This window comes from Eptatretus burgeri, chromosome 1, assembly GCF_056783735.1.
Source record: "Eptatretus burgeri isolate ZD-2024b chromosome 1, Ebu_testis_v1, whole genome shotgun sequence".
NCBI lineage: Eukaryota > Metazoa > Chordata > Myxini > Myxiniformes > Myxinidae > Eptatretus > Eptatretus burgeri.
This window is the reverse complement of record NC_140961.1, coordinates 141365451-141389731: the sequence shown is the minus strand read 5'-3', so window position 1 is coordinate 141389731 and position 24281 is coordinate 141365451. Positions and strand designations below refer to the sequence as shown.

Below are 24281 nucleotides of genomic sequence, written 5' to 3'. Positions count from 1 at the left end.
TGTCCATTCGGGGACACCATGAACATGTTTCTGCACAGTAATGGTGATCAGAGCATGAAAGATTGAAGTAGCCAGAAGGGGATGTCGATACAGGGTGTCTCAATAAAATGTGAACAGACTTTATATATCGAATGTGATATTATCTTGTCAATCTGCACTACCTTATGCATAATTGCCATCACACGTTCACACCATATTTCAGGTATCACCCCTCTCTCTCTCTCTCTGCTATATAATTAATTTTCCGAATATAGTCTGTGTAACTTTTATTGAGACACTCTGTACTCCTGTAGCGATGCGATGATGTATTACCTGTCATGGTTTGCTTGCCATTGGTTCACAAACACGCAGGTATTTTTGGGAATGAAGTAACCTTCAAATACAATGTCTCTTGTGGTGCTACAGGGATTGAGGGAGTGTATGATAAAAAGTTTAGCTCATTAATTAACTTAATTTGTTTCAAATTATAACAATGATGAACATTGATATTTTTTCTGCCACCTATACATCTCAGCACACTGACCAATGTGGGATGGACAGAGGGACAAAAGAGGAATGGCGGAACAGTTCCAGCAAGAAGGCCTCAGTGTACGGCAGATTTGGCTTGTCAGTAAGCCTCGGGAACTGATTCCTGTCCACTGTAGCATCTGGGGATATAGACAAAAACAGGAACCAACAGCACTCTTCGACTGTGGTGAACTCAATGTAAACACATCATCACAGTTTCTGGAAAAGCAACATTAAGCCTCCTTCGCACCCCTAAATATTCAATTCTAAGGAATGTAACTGACCAATGTGGAATGCCAATACACCGACAAATGAGCGATATTCCACTGTGTATTCATGAAAATACCGTTTCCTGATAAATACGACCGTGAATCTTTCTGTTGTTGCTTGGCAATGAAGGCAACACTTTTTAAAATTCTGCCTTTTTCTAATGATAAATCAATGAATGACAATTTACAACAGAAAATAGTCCTTACCCCCACACACACAAAGCGAAAAGCAGGGTTTTGCAATTTGTTTACTTTGTCTGGATGTCTTTCTGTCTAAAATGTAAGCTTATGATCGAGGAACAACTTCATTTCAATCAAGTATAATATTTTGGACATTAATCGGAAAACGAACCTATAGATAAGCAGTAGTATGGCTCTGAATTTGGCCCAATTGCACATACGCAGAGAGGAGCGAGATAATATTTTTTACTCTGTCTGTCTGTCTGACAGACAGATTTTAAAGACTGATAAGTCCATCAACCTTTAAAACAGGAAACACCGTTTTTGAGGACGTCATAAAGGACACAAACAACAGTCACAAATAATGAATGCAACATGTCAAATAAGGTGGTGTAAAAGATGCTGCATCGACAGCGGTAAATTCCCCCCAAAAAATTCTTTTCTACGACCTTTGAAATCTGTATTTTATTCGTCCCCATTGGACTTAATTTGAAACGGGGGCTTATGGATTTGGTCTCAATTTTTGTTTGCGTGCGTGCATCCGCAACCATGTTTCGGAACGCAAGGACGGTTTTTTTTTTCAGACTTGGCACAAAGACAACATGTTCATGGTACTGTATGTATGTATGTATTTATATATACATACAGCTCTGGAAAAAATTAAGAGATCACTGAAAAATTATCAGTTTTTCTGGTTTTACTATTTATAGGTATGTGTTTGAGTGAAATGAACATTTTAATTCTATTCTATAAACTACTGACAACATTTCTCCCAAATTCCAAATAAAAAATATTGTCATTTAGAGCACTTATTTGCAGAAAATGACAACTGCTCAAAATAACAATAAAGAGTCAGTGTTTTTAGACCTCAAATAATACAAATAAAACAAGTTCATATTCATTTTTAAACAACACAATACTAATGTTTTAACTTAGGAAGAGTTCAGAAATCAATATTTTGTGGAATAACCCTGATTTTCAATCACAGCTTTCATGCGTCTTGGCATGCTCTCCACCAGTCTTTCACATTGCTGTTGGGTGACTTTATGCCAATCCTGGCACAAAAACTCAAGCAGCTCAGCTTTGTTTTATGGCTTGTGACCATCCATCTTCCTCTTGATCACATTCCAGAGGTTTTCAATGGGGTTCAGGTCTGGAGATTGTGCTGGCCATGACAGGGTCTTGATCTGATGGTCCTCCATCCACACCTTAATTGAACTGGCTGTGTGGCATGGAGCATTGTCCTGCTGGAAAAACCAATCCTCAGAGTTGGGGAACATTGTCAGAGCAGAAGGAAGCAAGTGTTCTTCCAGGACAACCTTGTACGTGGCTTCATTAATGAGTCCTTCACAAAGACAAATCTGCCCGATTCCAGCCTTGCTGAAGCACCCCCAGATCATCACCCATCCTCCACCAAATTTCACAGTGGGTGCGAGACACTGTGGCTTGTAGGCCTCTCCAGGTCTCCGTCTAACCATTAGATGAGCAGGTGTTGGGCAAAGCTGAAAATTGGACTCATTAGAAAAGATGACTTTACTCCAGTCCTCTACAGTCCAATCCTTATGGTCTTTTGCAAACCTCAGCCTGGCTCTTCTTTGCTTCTCATTGATGAAGGGCTTTTTTCTAGCTTTGCACGACTTCAGCCCTGGGAGCCTGTTTCGAACCGTCCTCGCCGTGCATTTCACCCCAGCTGCCATTTGCCATTCTTCTCGTAGGTCACGTGATATCATCCTACGGTTGTTGAGTGACATTCGAATGAGTTGGCGCTCATCCCGGTCAGTGGAAAGTCGTTTTCGCCCTCTGCCAGTCTGTAGCTTTGTTGTCCCCAATGTTTGCGGCTTGACCTTGTTCTTATGAACCGCAGTCTTTGAAATTTTAAGGATGGAAGCAACGTGACGCTCACTGTATCCCTTTGCCAGTAAAGCCAGAATTGAACCCTTCTTTTCCTCACTCAAAACTTTTCTTTTCAACTCTTGGCATGGCCAATAGTTATTTTTTTGATTCCAATTACTTTTGAGGTACTACTAGCACTGTTTTTGCCATCCAGCTGGTCCTATTGCAATAGGATAGTGATGAGCACAGCAGTGGTTTTTATACTTTTCCTTGTTAAATAAGATTCGGTTCAGGTGATCACCTAATTAGTACCTCGCTAAGAGAATGAGGTGTGCCTGTGTTGGAATTCAACAGACACTGGAATGGAATGGCTGCCATACATGTAGAGATACTGATTTAAATTTTTTTGGAGTGGTCTCATTTTTTTTCCAGAGCTGCATATATATATATATATATATATATATATATATATATATATATATATATATATATATATATATATATATATATATATATATATATATATATATATATATTGTTAGAAAGTCTTTGATGCTATGCTATATATGTGAATGCTTTACTGCTTTACTTGTGAATGTTTTCTTGCAATCTGTTGATGCCATGTTAGTGTAATGCGATTCTGTAATTTTTACCTTATTTTCCTATAATCTCCACAGGAAAGAGAGGGAAACTTCCGGTTTTTGGCTTACTGGTGCCTCGTGTCTGCGAGTTGGTTGCCGCCATCTTTGCCTTGATTAAATTGTTGTGCAGTAAAGGAGTTTCTGTGTTCCATCCTGTCCGAACCATTTGATCACGGTACTTTTCCTGGATCACTGTTTTCTATCATCCCCGTACTAGCTCTCCTTGCTGTAGGATTTGAAAACCTATGTTATATATATATATATATATATATATATATATATATATATATATATATATATATATATATATATATATATATATATATATATATATATATATATATATATATATATATATATATATATATATCCGCACATCATTTCTTTTTGACATCAGATACAAGGTGGCCGACTGGCAGTTATTTTAGTTGCAAAAACCCGATGTTGAACATGTCCTCAAGCATTTCTCGGACATGCATTTACCGATATTGTTCAAACTGGGCACACATATAATGAATGATGCATAACATATGCACATCATTTTTTTTGACATCAGGTCCAAGATGGCTGACTGGTGGTCACTTTGTTACCTCAGTGTGTCCCCAACAATTTCTCAGACATGCATGGTCCGATTTTATTTAACCTTTGCACAAGCACAGTACAAGATGGCACACACTTGCACCTCGTTTTTGTTTGCCATCTGATCAAAGATGGCCAACTGGTAGACTGGCAGCCATTTTAGTCAGAAAAAAACCTGCCATCAAACATGCTCTCAAACATTTCATGGACATGTATTTACCGATGTTGTTCAAACTTGGCACCCAGACATTATATCGATTTACCGATGTTGTTCAAACTTGGCACCCAGACATTTACCAAAGTGGTTCAAATTTGGCACCCGAAAATGATGGCTTCCATTTATGCGTCATTTGTTTTCGAGATCAGATCCAAGATGGCCGACTGGCGGCAATTTTAGTTGTAAAAACACTATGTTGAACACGTCCTCAACCATTTCTCGGACCATGCATCTGCCGATGTTGTTCAAACTTTGCACTCAGATAAAGAATTATGGCTTACATAAGCACATTATATGATTTTTTCGAGATAAGATCTAAAATGGCTGACTGGGAGCCATTTTAGTTGTTAAAAACCCGATTGTGATGTATTGCTATGTTGCGGCTGCGCTCGCATGGACAGGGCCTGTTGTGCAGTGGTCGGATTAAAAGTTTGTTGGACAATGGCGGCGTTCTGGTAACTCGTGTTTCTCTGTGCCTCTTGACATGCATTTCGGTTCTGGGAGAACTCGACATCTAGTGACGAGGATAAACTATTTTGCCTTGCAGACTGACTTGTTCTCTCTTCCTGATACATCTCTTTGGTACATGGAATGTAGGGACAATGACAGGGAGATCTGGAGAAGTGGTTGAAACATTGGTCAGAAGAAGAGTGGACATATGTTGTGTGCAGGAGACACGGTGGAAGGGAAGTGGTGTGAGAATGGTGAAGGGTAGGCAGGGGCAGAAGTCCAAGTTTATGTGGCAAGGGTGCCTGGAAGACGTGCATGGTGTTGGTGTCATGTTTTCTGAGGAGCTTGTAGACAGTGTAGTGAGTCTGACTAGAGTGAGTGAAAGGTTGATGATGGTGAGAATCGTGATCGGAAAGCTCTTGGTGAACGTCATCTCGGGATATGCCCCGCAGGTCGGTCGAAGCGATGAAGAGAAGAACATGTTCTGGTGTGCGATAGAAAGTTGATGGAGAATGTGAAAGATGAGGAAGTTGGTGTGGTAGGAGGAGACTTGAATGTACATGTGTGAAGGAGTCCAGACGGTTTTGAAGGAGTCCATGGGGGTTATGGATATGGTGTGAGAAATGGAGGAGGTGAAAGGATCTTGGAGTTTGCTGAAGGAGCCGATTTGTTGATTTGTAATACTCAATTCCAGAAAGCAGATAAGCTTATTACATACACGTCAGGTGGGTCGACGACAACCATTGACTACCTGATGGTGCGTCGGCGAGATAGGGGAAACCTCCAGGACACAAAGGTGTCCCGGGGGAGGAGACTGTTTCACAGCACCACCTGGTTGTCTGCGATATAAGGGTGAAAGGTGCGAGGAGAATTCGGCGGGTGAAGTACCAACCGAGGATGAAGGAGTGGAGGTTGAAAGAGGCGAGAGTGGAGGAAGCATGAAGAGAGAGGCTGAGTATGGTTGAAGATGATGTGTTTGAGCTTGAAAGTGGTTGGATGTCAATGAAAGATAGTCTATTGGGAGCCGTTGGTGAGGTGAGGTATGTGGATGGACAAAAGGACCACCGAGGCACTCGGAAACATGGTGGTGGGGTGATGAATTTTGAAAGATGATGGAAGAGAAGAGGAAGAAGTTCAAGGAATAGCAAAAGGTGAAGGATACGGTGGAAGAAGAGGCAGCACATGAAAGTTATAAGGAAGCCAAGGAGGCTGCAAAGAAAGAGGTTGCAAAGGCGCAGGAGGCCCATAGGAAAATGTTCGGAGAACACTTGGATTCGGAGGAGGGTAAGAGAGCGGTATTCAGGATTGCAAAGCAGATAGCGAGAGAGAGAGGTTTGATGTGACGGGGGTGAGTTGCTTGAAGGATGAAGTGGGACAAATCGTTGTGGACTCAGATGGAATTAAAGGAAGATGGAAGAGATATATGGAAAGGCTGTTGAATGTAGAAAATGAATGGGATAGCAACAGAGAGTAACCCGGTTTTAGGACCAGCAGAGAAGATAACTGAGAAGGAAGTTGAGGAAGCTATAAGAGCAATGAAGAGTAGAAAAGCAGGAGGGCCGACGGGAGTTGTGGGAGATATGTTGAAGGCAGCGGGAAGTTGGGGTGTGAAGAGAATGACAGAGATCTGTAATCTGGTGGTGAAAGAAGGCCGCATTCCAGTGGATTGGGAACTCAGTACCCTCGTCCCTCTGTCCAAGGGGAAAGGTGACCCTCTGGACTGTGGCTCCTATAGAGCAATAAAGTTATTGGAGCATGGAATGAAGGTATTGGAAAGGGTGTTGGAGAAGAGGATAAGGAAGAAGGTAAAGATTGACGAAATGCAGTTTGGATTTATGCCAGGAAGAGGAACGACAGATGCGATTTTTATTGTAAGGCAATTGCAGGAGAAGTACATGGAGAAGAGGAAGAAGTTGTTTTTGGGGTTTGTTGATCTGGAGAAAGCATTTGATAGGGTTCCACGTGAAGTAATGGCATGGGCATTGAGGAAGTTAGGAGTGGAGGAATGGTTGATCAGAGTAGTGATGGCCATGTACGATAGAGCGCGCACAGCTGTAAGGACGAAGGATGGGAACAGTGGTGAGTTTGAGGTGAGGGTAGGAGGTCGGTACTCAGTCCACTTCAATTTGTAGTTGTGATGGAGGTGCTGGCTCGGAGGGTAAAGGAGGGTTTACCGTGGGAGCTGCTGTATGCAGATTATCTGGTGTTGATTGCAGAGAGTATGGATGGACTGAAGGAGAAGATGAACCAGTGGAAGGAATGTATGGAGGCAAAAGGTTTGAAGGTGAATATCGGAAAGACGAAGGTGATGGCAAGTGGTAAAGCATGTGGTGAGGTGGAAAGGTCTGGGAAGTGGCCGTGTGCTGTGTGCAGGAAGGGTGTCCGAGTGAACTCCATTCAGTGTACAATGTGTGCTGAATGGGTTTATCGAAAATGTAGTGGTGTGAGAGGGTCATTAACCAGTGTGGCAGCTACATTCAAGTGTAAGGTGTGCAGAGAGGGAGCTGCAGACGAAGGAATTGTTGAGTTGGATCTTGGAGATTGTGTGAAGCTGGAAGGTGTGAAAACATTTTGCTATCTCGGAGACATGCTGAATGGAGAAGGTGGATCAGACTCTTCGACGGTTGCTCGAGTGAGATGTGCATGGAAGAAGATTCGGGAACTGAGTGGCGTGCTGACAAAGAGGGGAGTGTCGTTGAAGCTGAAGGGAAAGGTGTATGCTACATGTGTGAAGAGTACGATGATTTATGGGAGTGAGACATGGGTACTGAACATAGAGCAGCAACAAAGGGTGGAAAGGGTCGAAATGTGAATGGTTCGGTGCATGTGCAGAGCATCGTTGAGAGAGAGGAAGACAAATGAGGACTTGCGGAAGATGATGGGAATAGAGTCTGTGATGGAGGTTGTGAAGAGAAACAGGTTGAGATGGTTGGGTCATGTGTTGAGGAAGGATGAAAGTGACTGGGTGCGAAATGAGTGTTGGAAATGAGTGTAATAGGAAGTAGAGGACGGGGAAGACCGAGAAAAACTTGGCTAAAGGTGGTGGAAGAAGAAATGTGGGCAAGGGGATTAAGAAGGGGAGATACGGAAAATAGGGTGAAGTGGAGAAGATTGTCATGGGGTCCGCAAGGCTAACCCCCGCTTTAACAGGGAAAATGGCCTTAAAATGCTTGTTGTTGTTGTGTGTTGTGTCAGGAGTTTCAAATTGGACAACACGTTTCAGTTCAAAATTACAGCTCCGTCGACAAGTGGGTATCCGGTTACATTGCCAAGCGAACGGGTCTTGTTTCATATTCTGTGGAAGTGTCAACTGGAGGCATTCATCAGATTTGGGAGCGACATGCCGACCAGATCAGACAACGAGCTTCGACGTTGTCTTCGAAAGTCATCAGCGATGTTGATTTTTCAGCAGAAGTGGAGGAAGCTCCTGAACATCAGGGGAGTGACACACGGGTACCTGAAGAGAGCAACGTTGCAGTGGATGACATTGAGGGCCCCAAGGTCGACATTGTTCCGGAGCCCGGCAGAAGAGGCGTTACCCACAAAGACATCGAAAACCAAAACAACCAGATTGCTGTGGCTGTCAGATTAATAGCTTGTTCAACAATGGCGACATTGTGGTAACCCGTGATTCTCTTTGCTTCTTGACACGCATTTCAGTTCTGGGAGAACCGGACACCGATGTTGAACACGTCCTCAACCAGTTCTGAGATATGCATTTACCGATGTTGTTCAAACATGGCACACACACAACGAATGATTGCTCACATATTCACATCATTTTTTTCATTTGAGATCAGATCAGATCCAAGATAGCCGACTGGTGGAAAAAAGGCGATGACATTTTATGTCTTTTTTTTTTCTTTCTTTGAATTGAATGACACGCTTGAACACTGTAGAAAACAATTAGCCTTTTTGGCACTTTAAAAACCCTTTAGTTTAGTAGTGCTTGAACAAAATATTTTGGCATTTTAAGTCATCACGACTGCGGAAACTGGATTATTCATTGAATTTATAATCACGTAAAAATCCAAATTAACTTAGTTTAGTGCTTTGAGAAATAATTTAATAAATATATGCTGGGAAAACTAGAAGAGGGCAGAATACACACATTTCTCAGTAGTCGTAAACAGCCTTGCAAAACCTTATCGATCTGATGACCATCTGAACCAGCAATATCTCCCCTCTATACCCTTTCCCGGGGCATAAGCAAACTCCAAAACAGACCAATTAGTATCCTTCGATGTTGTAATTTAAAGTGCACAAAGTTCCATCTGTTATCCAGACACACCCTGGTAAAACTGCATATATAACACTCAATATTCGATGTAGCATTAAGTTTTCGGCTTGCAACGTTGTAGCAGGCTGGGGCCTTCCTCTTGTATACAAGAGTGTCTTACATTTCGTTGAATAAACAGCTTGTATTGAACGAAAGTTTTTCTGTCTTAAGGTGGCTAGAAAAAGCTTCTACAATGACCAATCAAATTTGCCACTCAGAGACTCTGCCCATGTCCTTGTTTGTCAAGACAGCACAGGGTAAGGTGTTATCTGAGTCATACAAAGTGATCGACATGGCCCGAGATTGTGCTTGAAGCTGGGTGATGTTCTCCCCAATGGTCCAAAACTGCAGTACTCAGTGATGTTAGAGGTTCTATCATGTGCTTGTACTAAGCAATGGCCGTTTCTAATGTCTCATTTTGTCCTTCTCCAAATGAAAATGGATGTTGGTTCATGGGGAAACAGAGCTGAAAATGTTTTGTATCTGTCAGTAATTGGGTTTACCTCACTGTGCAATTTGTATTGAAATTTTTGCTTCGCTTCATGTTAGAGGGATGATATATCACTCACCAATCTCTTTCTGCATCTTCTCCTGAATATCAGGAAATTTTGCTAGGTACAGCAAACTCCAGTTTAAAGTAGTTCCAACTGTGTCAAAACCTGGGTTGGGGACAGAGAGTGATTAAGTGATATTCCTCATGCACAGAAATATTTTTTCTTTGTTTGAAAAGTTTGCTTTTATAGTGAACACGGCAGGGGGTGCCTACCTGCACCAAACAGGTCTATTACGGTGGAGGTGACTTGTTCTTTCGAGATTCGACGGTTAACATTTTCATTCAATTTGGTTTCTTTGCTCATCGCAATGAGAGAATCCGTCACATTTGCGAGGTTGTTCTGCGGGGGTATGAAGGAAAAACAATAAATGTTCATCAAACATTATGTTATTCTGCATAAATAACAGAAGGGACGGCCTGGGTAGACATGGACACTGAAACGTACCTTGAGCAATCCATCTTGTTTGTAATGCTCCTCCACATTCCGCTCAAGGAACAAGTTAAACATGTTAACGAGCTCCTTATACTTTCTCAAACGAACGTTTGGCACATACTGCAGAATCGGTATGAAGTCTGCGAGGTTCTCAGTGCTTGCCGCCTTCGCAAATTCTTCACTAACAGTCAATATGCTTTGGAACTCCTTGTCGTCATGCTCAAAACGCCGACCAAAGAGAATTGCGGAGATGACGTTGCCAGCTGTCACCGTGACATGTTCTGTTGGGTCGAATGCACCGTGCTCTGCAGTCAGATCGATACACATCTGCCCCAAGTATCGTGCCTCTGAACGCACATGTTGCTCGAGCGCACATGAGCATTCACTGTTCTCAGCCTCTTGTGAGCACACGGTGCGCAGGGCGTTTTGTGCAAGACGCTTGTAAGCCTTCCACTCAGCATTGTAAGGCTTGTTAAACACAATGCTCTGACCTCTACTAATGTCTGCCATTGATTGGAAGCGGGGACGTTCAGCAAAGTCTTCACCCTGGGTTACAAGAGCTTTCTTAAGGACGTCCAGGCCATTGAGGACGACAACAGGCCTTAAGCCGATTTTCAAGCTGAACACCTTTCCATACCGATTTACCATCTCAGAAAGGACAAGATGCGGTTCCTTTCCTAGCTGGAAGATGTTCCCAACAATGGGCCAAGGATAGGGTCCTGGGATGGAGTGAACCGCATTTCGCCGCTTACCCGAAGTGCGGTGTAAAGTCATGAGTGCCAGGAAAATGGTGCTGAAGATGAGCATGCTGCTCGGTATTGATGGCCACCATACCTCACTGGTCGCCAATGCACTGGCCATCTCACAGTATCTACGGTGAGAGAAAGAGAAAGATCGAGAGAAAGAGAAAGATCGAGAAAGATCGAGAGAAAGAGAAAGATCGAGAAAGATCGAGAGAAAGAGAAAGATCGAGAAAGATCGAGAGAAAGAGAAAGATCGAGAAAGATCGAGAGAAAGAGAAAGATCGAGAGAAAGAGAAAGATCGAGAGAAAGAGAAAGATCGAGAGAAAGAGAAAGATCGAGAGAAAGATCGAGAGAAAGATCGAGAGAAAAAGAGAAAGAGAAAGATCGAGAGAAAAAGAGAAAGAGAAAGATCGAGAGAAAAAGAGAAAGAGAAAGATCGAGAGAAAAAGAGAAAGAGAAAGATCGAGAGAAAAAGAGAAAGAGAAAGATCGAGAGAAAAAGAGAAAGAGAAAGATCGAGAGAAAAAGAGAAAGAGAAAGATCGAGAGAAAAAGAGAGAGAGAAAGATCGAGAGAAAAAGAGAGAGAGAAAGATCGAGAGAAAAAGAGAGAGAGAAAGATCGAGAGAAAAAGAGAGAGAGAAAGATCGAGAGAAAAAGAGAGAGAGAAAGATCGAGAGAAAAAGAGAGAGAGAAAGATCGAGAGAAAAAGAGAGAGAGAAAGATCGAGAGAAAAAGAGAGAGAGAAAGATCGAGAGAAAAAGATCGAGAGAAGGATCGAGAGAAAAAGATCGAGAGAAAGATCGAGAGAAAAAGATCGAGAGAAAGATCGAGAGAAAAAGATCGAGAGAAAGATCGAGAGAAAAAGATCGAGAGAAAGATCGAGAGAAAAAGATCGAGAGAAAAAGATCGAGAGAAAGATCGAGAGAAAAAGATCGAGAGAAAGATCGAGAGAAAAAGATCGAGAGAAAGATCGAGAGAAAAAGATCGAGAGAAAGATCGAGAGAAAAAGATCGAGAGAAAGATCGAGAGAAAAAGATCGAGAGAAAGATCGAGAGAAAAAGATCGAGAGAAAGATCGAGAGAAAAAGATCGAGAGAAAGATCGAGAGAAAAAGATCGAGAGAAAGATCGAGAGAAAAAGATCGAGAGAAAGATCGAGAGAAAAAGATCGAGAGAAAGATCGAGAGAAAAAGATCGAGAGAAAGATCGAGAGAAAAAGATCGAGAGAAAGATCGAGAGAAAAAGATCGAGAGAAAAAGATCGAGAGAAAAAGATCGAGAGAAAGATCGAGAGAAAGAGATCGAGAGAAAGAGATCGAGAGAAAAAGATCGAGAGAAAGATCGAGAGAAAAAGATCGAGAGAAAAAGATCGAGAGAAAAAGATCGAGAGAAAAAGATCGAGAGAAAGATCGAGAGAAAGATCGAGAGAAAGATCGAGAGAAAGATCGAGAGAAAGATCGAGAGAAAGATCGAGAGAAAGATCGAGAGAAAGATCGAGAGAAAAAGATCGAGAGAAAGATCGAGAGAAAAAGATCGAGAGAAAGATCGAGAGAAAAAGATCGAGAGAAAGATCGAGAGAAAAAGATCGAGAGAAAGATCGAGAGAAAAAGATCGAGAGAAAGATCGAGAGAAAAAGATCGAGAGAAAGATCGAGAGAAAAAGATCGAGAGAAAGATCGAGAGAAAAAGATCGAGAGAAAAAGATCGAGAGAAAAAGATCGAGAGAAAGATCGAGAGAAAAAGATCGAGAGAAAGATCGAGAGAAAAAGATCGAGAGAAAGATCGAGAGAAAAAGATCGAGAGAAAGATCGAGAGAAAAAGATCGAGAGAAAAAGATCGAGAGAAAGATCGAGAGAAAAAGATCGAGAGAAAAAGATCGAGAGAAAGATCGAGAGAAAGATCGAGAGAAAGAGATCGAGAGAAAAAGATCGAGAGAAAGATCGAGAAAAAGATCGAGAGAAAAAGATCGAGAGAAAAAGATCGAGAGAAAAAGATCGAGAGAAAGATCGAGAGAAAAAGATCGAGAGAAAAAGATCGAGAGAAAAAGATCGAGAGAAAAAGATCGAGAGAAAAAGATCGAGAGAAAAAGATCGAGAGAAAAAGATCGAGAGAAAAAGATCGAGAGAAAAAGATCGAGAGAAAAAGATCGAGAGAAAAAGATAAAGAGAGAAAGAGAGAAAGAGAGAAAGATCGAGAGAAAAAGATAAAGAGAGAAAGAGAGAAAGAGAGAAAGATCGAGAGAAAAAGATAAAGAGAGAAAGAGAGAAAGAGAGAAAGAGAGAAAGAGAGAAAGAGAGAAAGAGAGAAAGAGAGAAAGAGAGAAAGAGAGAAAGAGAGAAAGAGAGAAAGAGAGAAAGAGAGAAAGAGAGAAAGAGAGAAAGAGAGAAAGAGAGAAAGAGAGAAAGAGAGAAACAGAGAAAGAAAGAAAAAGAGAAAGAAAGAAAGAGAAAAAGAGAGAAAGAAAGAAAGAGAGAAAGAGAGAAAGAGAGAAAGAGAGAAAGAGAGAAAGAGAGAAAGATCGAGAGAGAAAGATCGAAAGAGAGAAAGATCGAGAGAGAAAGATCGAGAGAGAAAGATCGAGAGAGAAAGATCGAGAGAGAAAGATCGAGAGAGAAAGATCGAGAGAGAAAGATCGAGAGAGAAAGATCGAGAGAGAAAGATCGAGAGAGAAAGATCGAGAGAGAAAGATCGAGAGAGAAAGATCGAGAGAGAAAGATCGAGAGAGAAAGATCGAGAGAGAAAGATCGAGAGAGAAAGATCGAGAGAGAAAGATCGAGAGAGAAAGATCGAGAGAGAAAGATCGAGAGAGAAAGATCGAGAGAGAAAGATCGAGAGAGAAAGATCGAGAGAGAAAGATCGAGAGAGAAAGATCGAGAGAGAAAGATCGAGAGAGAAGATCGAGAGATCGAGAGAGAAGATCGAGAGAGAAAGATCGAGAGAAAAGATCGAGAGAGAAAGATCGAGAGAGAAAGATCGAGAGAGAAAGATCGAGAGAGAAAGATCGAGAGAGAAAGATCGAGAGAGAAAGATCGAGAGAGAAAGATCGAGAGAGAAAGATCGAGAGAGAAAGATCGAGAGAGAAAGATCGAGAGAGAAAGATCGAGAGAGAAAGATCGAGAGAGAAAGATCGAGAGAGAAAGATCGAGAGAGAAAGATCGAGAGAGAAAGATCGAGAGAGAAAGATCGAGAGAGAAAGATCGAGAGAGAAAGATCGAGAGAGAAAGATCGAGAGAGAAAGATCGAGAGAGAAAGATCGAGAGAAAGATCGAGAGAGAAAGATCGAGAGAGAAAGATCGAGAGAGAAAGATCGAGAGAGAAAGATCGAGAGAGAAAGATCGAGAGAGAAAGATCGAGAGAGAAAGATCGAGAGAGAAAGATCGAGAGAGAAAGATCGAGAGAGAAAGATCGAGAGAGAAAGATCGAGAGAGAAAGATCGAGAGAGAAAGATCGAGAGAGAAAGATCGAGAGAGAAAGATCGAGAGAGAAAGATCGAGAGAGAAAGATCGAGAGAGAAAGATCGAGAGAGAAAGATCGAGAGAGAAAGATCGAGAGAGAAAGATCGAGAGAGAAAGATCGAGAGAGAAAGATCGAGAGAGAAAGATCGAGAGAGAAAGATCGAGAGAGAAAGATCGAGAGAGAAAGATCGAGAGAGAAAGATCGAGAGAGAAAGATCGAGAGAGAAAGATCGAGAGAGAAAGATCGAGAGAGAAAGATCGAGAGAGAAAGATCGAGAGAGAAAGATCGAGAGAGAAAGATCGAGAGAGAAAGATCGAGAGAGAAAGATCGAGAGAGAAAGATCGAGAGAGAAAGATCGAGAGAGAAAGATCGAGAGAGAAAGATCGAGAGAGAAAGATCGAGAGAGAAAGATCGAGAGAGAAAGATCGAGAGAGAAAGATCGAGAGAGAAAGATCGAGAGAGAAAGATCGAGAGAGAAAGATCGAGAGAGAAAGATCGAGAGAGAAAGATCGAGAGAGAAAGATCGAGAGAGAAAGATCGAGAGAGAAAGATCGAGAGAGAAAGATCGAGAGAGAAAGATCGAGAGAGAAAGATCGAGAGAGAAAGATCGAGAGAGAAAGATCGAGAGAGAAAGATCGAGAGAGAAAGATCGAGAGAGAAAGATCGAGAGAGAAAGATCGAGAGAGAAAGATCGAGAGAGAAAGATCGAGAGAGAAAGATCGAGAGAGAAAAGATCGAGAGAGAAAGATCGAGAGAGAAAGATCGAGAGAGAAAGATCGAGAGAGAAAGATCGAGAGAGAAAGATCGAGAGAGAAAGATCGAGAGAGAAAGATCGAGAGAGAAAGATCGAGAGAGAAAGATCGAGAGAGAAAGATCGAGAGAGAAAGATCGAGAGAGAAAAATCGAGAGAGAAAGATCGAGAGAGAAAGATCGAGAGAGAAAGATCGAGAGAGAAAGATCGAGAGAGAAAGATCGAGAGAGAAAGATCGAGAGAGAAAGATCGAGAGAGAAAGATCGAGAGAGAAAGATCGAGAGAGAAAGATCGAGAGAGAAAGATCGAGAGAGAAAGATCGAGAGAGAAAGATCGAGAGAGAAAGATCGAGAGAGAAAGATCGAGAGAGAAAGATCGAGAGAGAAAGATCGAGAGAGAAAGATCGAGAGAGAAAGATCGAGAGAGAAAGATCGAGAGAGAAAGATCGAGAGAGAAAGATCGAGAGAGAAAGATCGAGAGAGAAAGATCGAGAGAGAAAGATCGAGAGAGAAAGATCGAGAGAGAAAGATCGAGAGAGAAAGATCGAGAGAGAAAGATCGAGAGAGAAAGATCGAGAGAGAAAGATCGAGAGAGAAAGATCGAGAGAGAAAGATCGAGAGAGAAAGATCGAGAGAGAAAGATCGAGAGAGAAAGATCGAGAGAGAAAGATCGAGAGAGAAAGATCGAGAGAGAAAGATCGAGAGAGAAAGATCGAGAGAGAAAGATCGAGAGAGAAAGATCGAGAGAGAAAGATCGAGAGAGAAAGATCGAGAGAGAAAGATCGAGAGAGAAAGATCGAGAGAGAAAGATCGAGAGAGAAAGATCGAGAGAGAAAGATCGAGAGAGAAAGATCGAGAGAGAAAGATCGAGAGAGAAAGATCGAGAGAGAAAGATCGAGAGAGAAAGATCGAGAGAGAAAGATCGAGAGAGAAAGATCGAGAGAGAAAGATCGAGAGAGAAAGATCGAGAGAGAAAGATCGAGAGAGAAAGATCGAGAGAGAAAGATCGAGAGAGAAAGATCGAGAGAGAAAGATCGAGAGAGAAAGATCGAGAGAGAAAGATCGAGAGAGAAAGATCGAGAGAGAAAGATCGAGAGAGAAAGAGAGAGAAAGATCGAGAGAGAAAGATCGAGAGAGAAAGATCGAGAGAGAAAGATCGAGAGAGAAAGATCGAGAGAGAAAGATCGAGAGAGAAAGATCGAGAGAGAAAGATCGAGAGAGAAAGATCGAGAGAGAAAGATCGAGAGAGAAAGATCGAGAGAGAAAGATCGAGAGAGAAAGATCGAGAGAGAAAGATCGAGAGAGAAAGATCGAGAGAGAAAGATCGAGAGAGAAAGATCGAGAGAGAAAGATCGAGAAAGATCGAGAAAGATCGAGAAAGATCGAGAAAGATCGAGAAAGATCGAGAAAGATCGAGAAAGATCGAGAAAGATCGAGAAAGATCGAGAAAGATCGAGAAAGATCGAGAAAGATCGAGAAAGATCGAGAAAGATCGAGAAAGATCGAGAAAGATCGAGAAAGATCGAGAAAGATCGAGAAAGATCGAGAAAGATCGAGAAAGATCGGTGAAAGATCGAGAAAGATCGAGAAAGATCGAGAAAGATCGAGAAAGATCGAGAAAGATCGAGAAAGATCGAGAAAGATCGAGAAAGATCGAGAAAGATCGAGAAAGATCGAGAAAGATCGAGAAAGATCGAGAAAGATCGAGGAAAGATCGAGAAAGATCGAGAAAGATCGAGAAAGATCGAAAAGATCGAGAAAGATCGAGAAAGATCGAGAAAGATCGAGAAAGATCGAGAAAGATCGAGAAAGATCGAGAAAAGATCGAGAAAGATCGAGAAAGATCGAGAAAGATCGAGAAAGATCGAAAAGATCGAGAAAGATCGAGAAAGATCGAGAAAAGATCGAGAAAGATCGAGAAAGATCGAAAAGATCGAGAAAGATCGAGAAAGATCGAGTGAAAGATCGAGAAAGATCGAGAAAGATCGAGAAAGATCGAGAAAGATCGAGAAAGATCGAGAAAGATCGAGAAAGATCGAGAAAGATCGAGAAAGATCGAGAAAGATCGAGAAAGATCGAGAAAGATCGAGAAAGATCGAGAAAGATCGAGAAAGATCGAGAAAGATCGAGAAAGATCGAGAAAGATCGAGAAAGATCGAGAAAGATCGAGAAAGATCGAGAAAGATCGAGAAGATCGAGAAAGATCGAGAAAGATCGAGAAAGATCGAGAAAGATCGAGAAAGATCGAGAAAGATCGAGAAAGATCGAGAAAGATCGAGAAAGATCGAGAAAGATCGAGAAAGATCGAGAAAGATCGAGAAAGATCGAGAAAGATCGAGAAAGATCGAGAAAGATCGAGAAAGATCGAGAAAGATCGAGAAAGATCGAGAAAGATCGAGAAAGATCGAGAAAGATCGAGAAAGATCGAGAAAGATCGAGAAAGATCGAGAAAGATCGAGAAAGATCGAGAAAGATCGAGAAAGATCGAGAAAGATCGAGAAAGATCGAGAAAGATCGAGAAAGATCGAGAAAGATCGAGAAAGATCGAGAAAGATCGAGAGAGAGAGAGAGAGAGAGAGAGAGAGAGAGAGAGAGAGAGAGAGAGAGAGAGAGAGAGAGAGAGAGAGAGAGAGAGAGAGAGAAACATGCATCTTTAAACTGAAACCAACTTCCATCGAGTTTACACAGCATTCAAAAATTAATTTTAAAATCGTTTTGCAGGGCCATGGTATAAAGTGTGTATGTATGTATGTATGTATGTATGTATGTATGTATGTTTGCAGGCATGTATGTATGTATGTAAGTATGGGTGTATGTATGTATGAATGAAACAGGGCAGAGCAGACATTCACAATCCCTCAATAAGAGGTGCCTGCTATCTGGTGTCAACTTTTGTAAACTATGAGAGCATGATACCTGCCATTGTTGGTCAAGGTATAGCCATATCGGTGTCATTTAAGCTTTGTTTAAGAAAATACGCATTTTAGGATTTAGCATGCCTTTGATGTAAGGAAAGTGTTAGATTAATTGCAAAAACACATAATCAAGTCCGACTTGGTTTTCAGGAAGTGATGTGTGGGGGGAATGAGGGTGCATAAAGTGGACAAGATGGACACAGAAGGAAACTCTCACAAAGGAAGAACTGTAAATTTGGAATGAGGACTGATTGGAAGTTCTCGGGGATTAATGGGCTTAGAAAATACAGTGGTTTTTGATCAGGATTATCCGAGTTGGTGGCGAACAGCTGTCTTGAAAACTTTGAGGGAAGAATGACATTGAAGAGAGTGTGGAAGTTGTTTCCAAATGCAGGAGAAAAGAGGAACGAATGAGTGGAGATGAGCAGTGATCCTGGATTGAGGTAGTTTCACCAGAAGGGGGTTGATGGTGGACCGTGTGTGCCCTGCAGAGACCTGGGGGGGGGGCATTACAAAGCATGTTAAAACCTGTGAGTGCAAGACCAGAAAGGAGGTGGTAGAAAATAGAGACCACAATACTGTCTGTGATGGGAAATTGATAGACCCATAGACTCAGCTTTATTGGGGGGGATTTTCCAATAATCTTGAAGACCTTAGTTTCCATGGCATCAAGCACAGAAAGTCAAATTTCCACCTTCAACAATTGTCTTCGACTTTTGATCATAAACGCCTTCTTGTCGGGTTGCCGAGCAGCCCATTTAGTCCGGGAGCCAACCGATCAAAATTAAAAAAAAATTGCCCGGTCTGCTATAAAATTTTTGTGTTGATTTTCATAAAGAGACACCCTTTGAGTATATGAAAACCAATGTTGGCAATGGTGAAACTCTTGCGCAACAACACAGTCAACACTTTTGCGAGCCCCCTCTGATAACAAAATGTTGGCAAAAGCGAAGATGTAGGATGGGGGTAGGGGTAATTCATATTGTCCTAAAATCATAACCACTAAACCTATATACACAAATGACCCCTCATATTAAAGAGGAGTTCATTTCCTATATCACAATTGGTGTAGATTTAACCTACCTTCAATTGACAAGGTTATATGTCAAACAACAAAAGATTTATGTAACTCAGAAATGCTTGACTATCAATGGGGTCAGGAACAAGAACATACTTTTACATGCCATGGTTTTAAGGAAGATAAAATTAGAAATGGATTAACACAATATTGTGACATGAAACATCCTCTTCAGAGGAAGAGTCACTCTCTGAAACAACTCCACCACATGAACCTCTCTGACCAAGGCATATGCATGTCACTCAGCAAGGCACAGCAGCCTTTTTGCATGAACATCGTTTCAGACATTTGGATAATTTGCACATGCAAGACACCGTTTTGTCTATGTTTGGCTTGGCTGGCTTAGACATGAGAATTGGGACCAGTTTTCCATTGATAAGGGTTCTGCCAAATGTTGTGGCTGGGGGAAGTGCTCGGTCACTGAGATGTGCACGTCTATACAGAAGCAATTGATACAATGCTCTTAAAACAAGGAAGTAAAACGCATCTTCTGTTGCTGGCAGTGACCTAAGGTCTAATTTTGAAGAGACAAACATATGCTGCCTGAGGGTATCCAAACAGCTGAACCCTTTTTGGCCATGCAGAGCAGTCCAGTATACTCTGGCCTCATCAATGACACATTCTGTTGCTGCCATTTCACTATCTCTTCCAAAATCAACAAGGTGGGGAAGGTTTCCTATCAGTCCCAGAGAAACCTGTGCCGCTCTTCTTTTCACAGGAACACAGGCATCATCCCAACTGACTGGAAGAGGGGCCTTGTTGTCCCTCTCTGGAAAGGGAAGGGTGATCGCCAAGACTGCAAAAACTACCGAGGGGTGACGCTGCTCTCAGTGCCGGGCAAGGTCTTTGCTCGGATAATTCTTGATAGGGTTTGCCACCATCTGCTTGAGCACCAGCGTCCAGAGCAGTCAGGCTTTACACCAAAGAGGTCAACGATTGACCGTATCCTTGCACTTCGTGTCCTCACCGAACACAGACGAGAGTTTCGGCAGGGGCTGCTTGCAGCCTATGTTGATCTCTGTAAAGCGTTCGATTCAGTGAATCGGGATGTCCTCTGGAGGATTCTTGGTCTTCGTGGGGTGCCACCGAAACTGATCGATCTGATGTCTGAACTCTACTCTGGTACTGAGAGTGCTGTGAAGTGTGGTGGTACCATCTCTGACTTATTTCCAGTTGTTACTGGAGTTCGTCAGGGATGTGTACTTGCCCCCACACTTTCCAGCACTTGTATGGACTGGATTCTAGGGAGGATGTCGGAGAGATCAAGTTGCGGTGCATCGTTTGGCAATGTCAAGATCTCAGACCTTGATTTTGCAGATGATGCAGTCATCTTTGCGGAGACTTTAGACATCCTCTTGGGGGCCCTCGAGGTGCTGAATGAGGAGTCGGAGCCGTTGGGATTACGGATTTCTTGGGTCAAAACTAAGATCCAGGCTTTCGGTGACATCTTGGATGCTGCTGTCCTGTCTGTGTCTGTTTGTGGTGAGGATGTTGAGGTCGTGGAGAGATTCACTTACCTTGGCAGTGATATTCATGTCTCCGCAGGTTGTGAGCCGGAGGTCAATAGACGTCTGGGTCGGGCCTGGGGAGTCATGGATTCACTGGATCATGGGGTGTGGCACTGCCGGTACCTGTGCGGGAGGACGAAAGTCTGAGTCTTCAGGTCCTTGGTACTTCCAGTCTTGCTCTATGGGTGCGAGACTTGGACTTTGACCAAGGATCTGAGACGGAGACTTAATTCCTTTGGTACCAGGTCTCTTCGGAGAATCCTTGGCTATCGCTGGTCGGATTTTGTGTCCAACGAGCGGTTGCTGAGAGAGACTCGGATGAGATTTGTTACCTGCATAGTCCGTGAGCGTCAGCTGCGGCTGTATGGACATGTGGCTCGTTTTCCTGACGCTGATCCTGCTCACCAGATTCTCTCAGCGAGGGAGTCTCATGAGTGGGAGGCCAGTGGGCCGACCACGTGCCTCATGGTTGCAGCAGGTTGACCATCATCTCAAGGAGATGGGGATGGGCCTGGCATCTGCCTGGGGGATGGCCAGACGGAGGCCCCTGGAGTACCGGCGGAAAGTGGACGCAGCGACGCGCTGTTCTGGCACATGCTCCCATACCTGACCTGACCTCTTCTTTTCCCCTTCTGAATGGGTAGCTCACTGTGTCACATCCACACAACACATATGTGCACAGAAGTGTAGCTGCGACATCAAGAGGATTTTCTGGTACTTCTTGCTCAACACTTCTACCAGCTCATGAATAGGTAGGTATTGATTCTGCCGTTGTATCCAGAGTTCTTGCAATGTGTTCAAGCAGCAGAAGTGATATATACACAGCATAACTATGTCTGTATCTGTTGCATGCACAACAGCTCGATGGTGATCAAGATATTCCACACAATACGCAAGATGAGCAATAATCCTTGTGTCTGCCTCTTCATGTTCTTCACAAGGTAAGTCCAGAACTGAACTTGATGCTGATGTGATGGAAAGAGTGTGACCTTTGTTTTCCATCATACTACCAAGAATGATGGTCACTCCATCCGGAATAGCTTCAGGACTCTCACAAAGGGAAGTGCCAATGAAGTTCTGAAGATTTCCTTTATTTCTTGGATTCTTCATGAATAAATTCCAGTCCGGAATTTCTAGACTCTTGGATGGTGAGAATTGTCTTGCCTGGTCTGTCTGGTTTCTCCTCTGCTGCTCATCACCCTTCAAAGTATGGGTATCATCAAAATCATACTGATCACCAATGATGTTGACACAGTTTCACATTTCAGGTTTCAACTGCAGGATACACCTGCTTGCGAAGATACAGCTGGGGAAGTTCACCAAATGTTTTCACACCCATTTTTTGGTATTTATTTACAAATGCCATTGTGTCTACCAGATAAACTGTGTATAGGTCACTCTGTGGTAATGATGGCAGCTGTAAAACAACATCCTGCTCAGCTTCAGCAATTAGCACTGCCACGAAATCAGACTCGTTGCCTTTGCGCATTACAACCCCCTGTGCTAAGCGTGGATCAACCTCAAACAGGGATGATGGATAGTCTGTCCACTCATGGGAAAATGCAATCTGTCTTGTGACTGGGTCGGCATCTCGATAGAAACACAGCACACGTGTAGTTGCAGTCTCATCTTGATAGACCCTGATTAAACTCTGTTTCCTTGATGGTTTTGATTTCTTCTGTGAGGAGAAAGTTACCAGCTTCAGTGGTTCAATCTTAATAGAGACCACCTCTTCTGCTTTCATAATGGCTTCCATGCCCTTAGCTTGAGCATGGACCAAGTCTTTTGAAGCAGCCTTCTCACTAGTTGCTCTATTGAGCAGAACCACTTGGTTGTTACACTGGAATGGGTTTATCATCTGCTGGCATATCACTTTCTTGATCTCCTCAACATGCATATGTTCTTCTGTTGCCTGCTTCTGTGTTTCTCCATGATGAGTAGATTCCTGTTGGCCTAGATTAGCCATAGACTTTATGTTCTCTGATACAGCTGTGAGAAATGGTGCTGTTTTCACATATTTATCTCGAGCAGCTGGTGCCTGAGATATGCGTTTGAACAGAGATGTCTTCCCTTCATTGTTGTATGTCTGCTCCAGGGCCATGTCACTCCAAACACCATTGAATTTTCCTTTGGAAGAGTGAACTGTGAAGTACCCAACCTGGATCCAGCAAACCTTAACCGAACTGTGTTCAATAGAGTAAGAGGATTTTGGGGGTAGGGGTAACTTTGGTTGACAAAAATGTTAATTTTCTCTTTAAAAATTGATAGAACTCAATCAAATTTGCTGTTTTAATTAGCCATGGATACCATGTTCATATCACATTAAGAGAAATTAGTATTCTAATGCAGCATCTGCCTATGATAAGAAAAGTTCTAAAGGCCATCTTCAAAAAACGTTATTTTTAAGGCATTTTTCACAAAATTATGTACTTTTACAAGGTTTACTTTCACAAAGGCAATTTTTTTTTTGTCATTTTACAATGCACTGATTGAATTCTTACATTTAGTTCACATTTATTTTTCATGAATGTGATTTTTTAATTTTTTTAGAAATTTTATTGACAATTGCTGTTTTATCAAATTTTTCAAATCTTCCTCAAACAAAAACGGCCGCCAAAATTTTTCGCAAGAGCTTATGAATTGCCAACATTGGTTTTCATGAACTGCAAACATATATCTAAACATCCTGGGGGTGTAAAATTTTATAGCAGAGGCTGTAAGGTCCAACCCTAAAACAGCCTCGTACACAGGTTGGCTCCCGGACTAATTAGAACCAAAACAATTGCTCGATGTTATAAAAAGCTCCAAACACGGCCTTGTTGTATTTCAGCTTTTGTGAAGTTTGTTCACCCCATGTGTCCTTCTCCCACTCCCTTTGATCTCACTCTCCCCTCTACTGTTAATGTTTCCATCTTTCCATTCTGCTCCAGCTCTTCAATAAGCCTCAACCATGTGTATAAAAAACAAAAAAAACTTTTGACCTCTTTATATTAGAAACTAGAACGGAACTCGGTGGAGTGTGTACCTCCGTGAGGAGGTGCACTCCACCTCATTGTCGTTTGAGTGCGGTGTGTGAGCTGGGCGATGATCCTGTTCATGCTGGCCTGAGAGACACAGCTCACGAACTGTTAAGTCATACCTTTTACGGTATAACACATTTTCAAAGTTACCTTTAATTAAAGCTTCATGATACATGTTACACTCATCGCCCAATTACCTTACCTTGGAGCACAAAACGCACTAAAAAAAAATTCACACAAACTTTTTGAACTTTATTGCATCCAATAAACACTCTGATTGTTCTCGGCTCTCCTCGAGGAATTGACTGCCTTTCTCACTGTCGATATTGTATCAATCCAACAAGTCTCAGGTTGCATATAAACGATACCTGCGTTGCTTTAATTACGAGAATGCGGTCAAGCAATGTTATTTCAACAGAGAATCACGTCCATGACAATCAATTACATTACCTCGAACGTTCACAAATCCAATCTTACCACCAAGAACGAAGAGGGAAGCGATCGCTTTGCTCAACTGGGAGCTTCTTGAGACGTCTAGTCTCCACTTTGTGAACATGCACAATGGCTCCTGCAAATTGTCCTTCTCTGCATGCACGGCTTCCCCGCTTTTATAGCAGCAACCAAATTGGCGCTCTTCATGCTCCGCAAAAACTTTGCTCACAGGGTGACTCATGTCAGTGAACTCGTGACCAATTCGTCTGTAAACAGTGTGTGCACACTGCGATCCCACTCCATTGCATGGTTGCTGTTTCGCAATCAGTGGATTTCACAATCGGTGGACAATGGGTTACATGTGGTGATGGTACTCATGCTTTTTTTAGTCAACTGATTGTTTTACCCGCATCAAGATTCCTTCATGAGTTCACTTTGTGT

General features: G+C 42.4%; 2 protein-coding genes across 3 annotated transcripts in view; both read right to left on the bottom strand.

The window, feature by feature from the left end:
* The window catches only part of LOC147035638 (cytochrome P450 1A1-like), a 90405-nt gene extending 66418 nt beyond the window's left edge, over positions 1 to 23987 (bottom strand). The window contains exon 1 of the mRNA XM_085845735.1: positions 23886 to 23987. The gene's annotated coding sequence lies outside the window, so the exon portion shown is untranslated. The remainder of the gene's footprint in view (positions 1 to 23885) is intronic.
* The window catches only part of LOC147035637 (cytochrome P450 1A1-like), a 29282-nt gene extending 5243 nt beyond the window's left edge, over positions 1 to 24039 (bottom strand). Inside the window, exons 1-7 of one of the 2 annotated variants that reach the window (XM_085845764.1) lie at positions 23886 to 24006; positions 18256 to 18297; positions 9954 to 10812; positions 9722 to 9848; positions 9525 to 9614; positions 524 to 647; positions 313 to 399 (exon numbers count right to left, since the gene is read on the bottom strand). In XM_085845764.1, the coding sequence (XP_085701890.1) occupies positions 313 to 399; positions 524 to 647; positions 9525 to 9614; positions 9722 to 9848; positions 9954 to 10802 (1277 nt within the window). In that variant the 5' untranslated portion in view covers positions 10803 to 10812; positions 18256 to 18297; positions 23886 to 24006. Of the gene's footprint in view, positions 1 to 312; positions 400 to 523; positions 648 to 9524; positions 9615 to 9721; positions 9849 to 9953; positions 10813 to 18255; positions 18298 to 23885 lie in introns of both variants that reach the window. The other variant, XM_085845754.1, reaches the window with a different exon arrangement.
* Between the last annotated feature and the right edge of the window lie 242 nt (positions 24040 to 24281).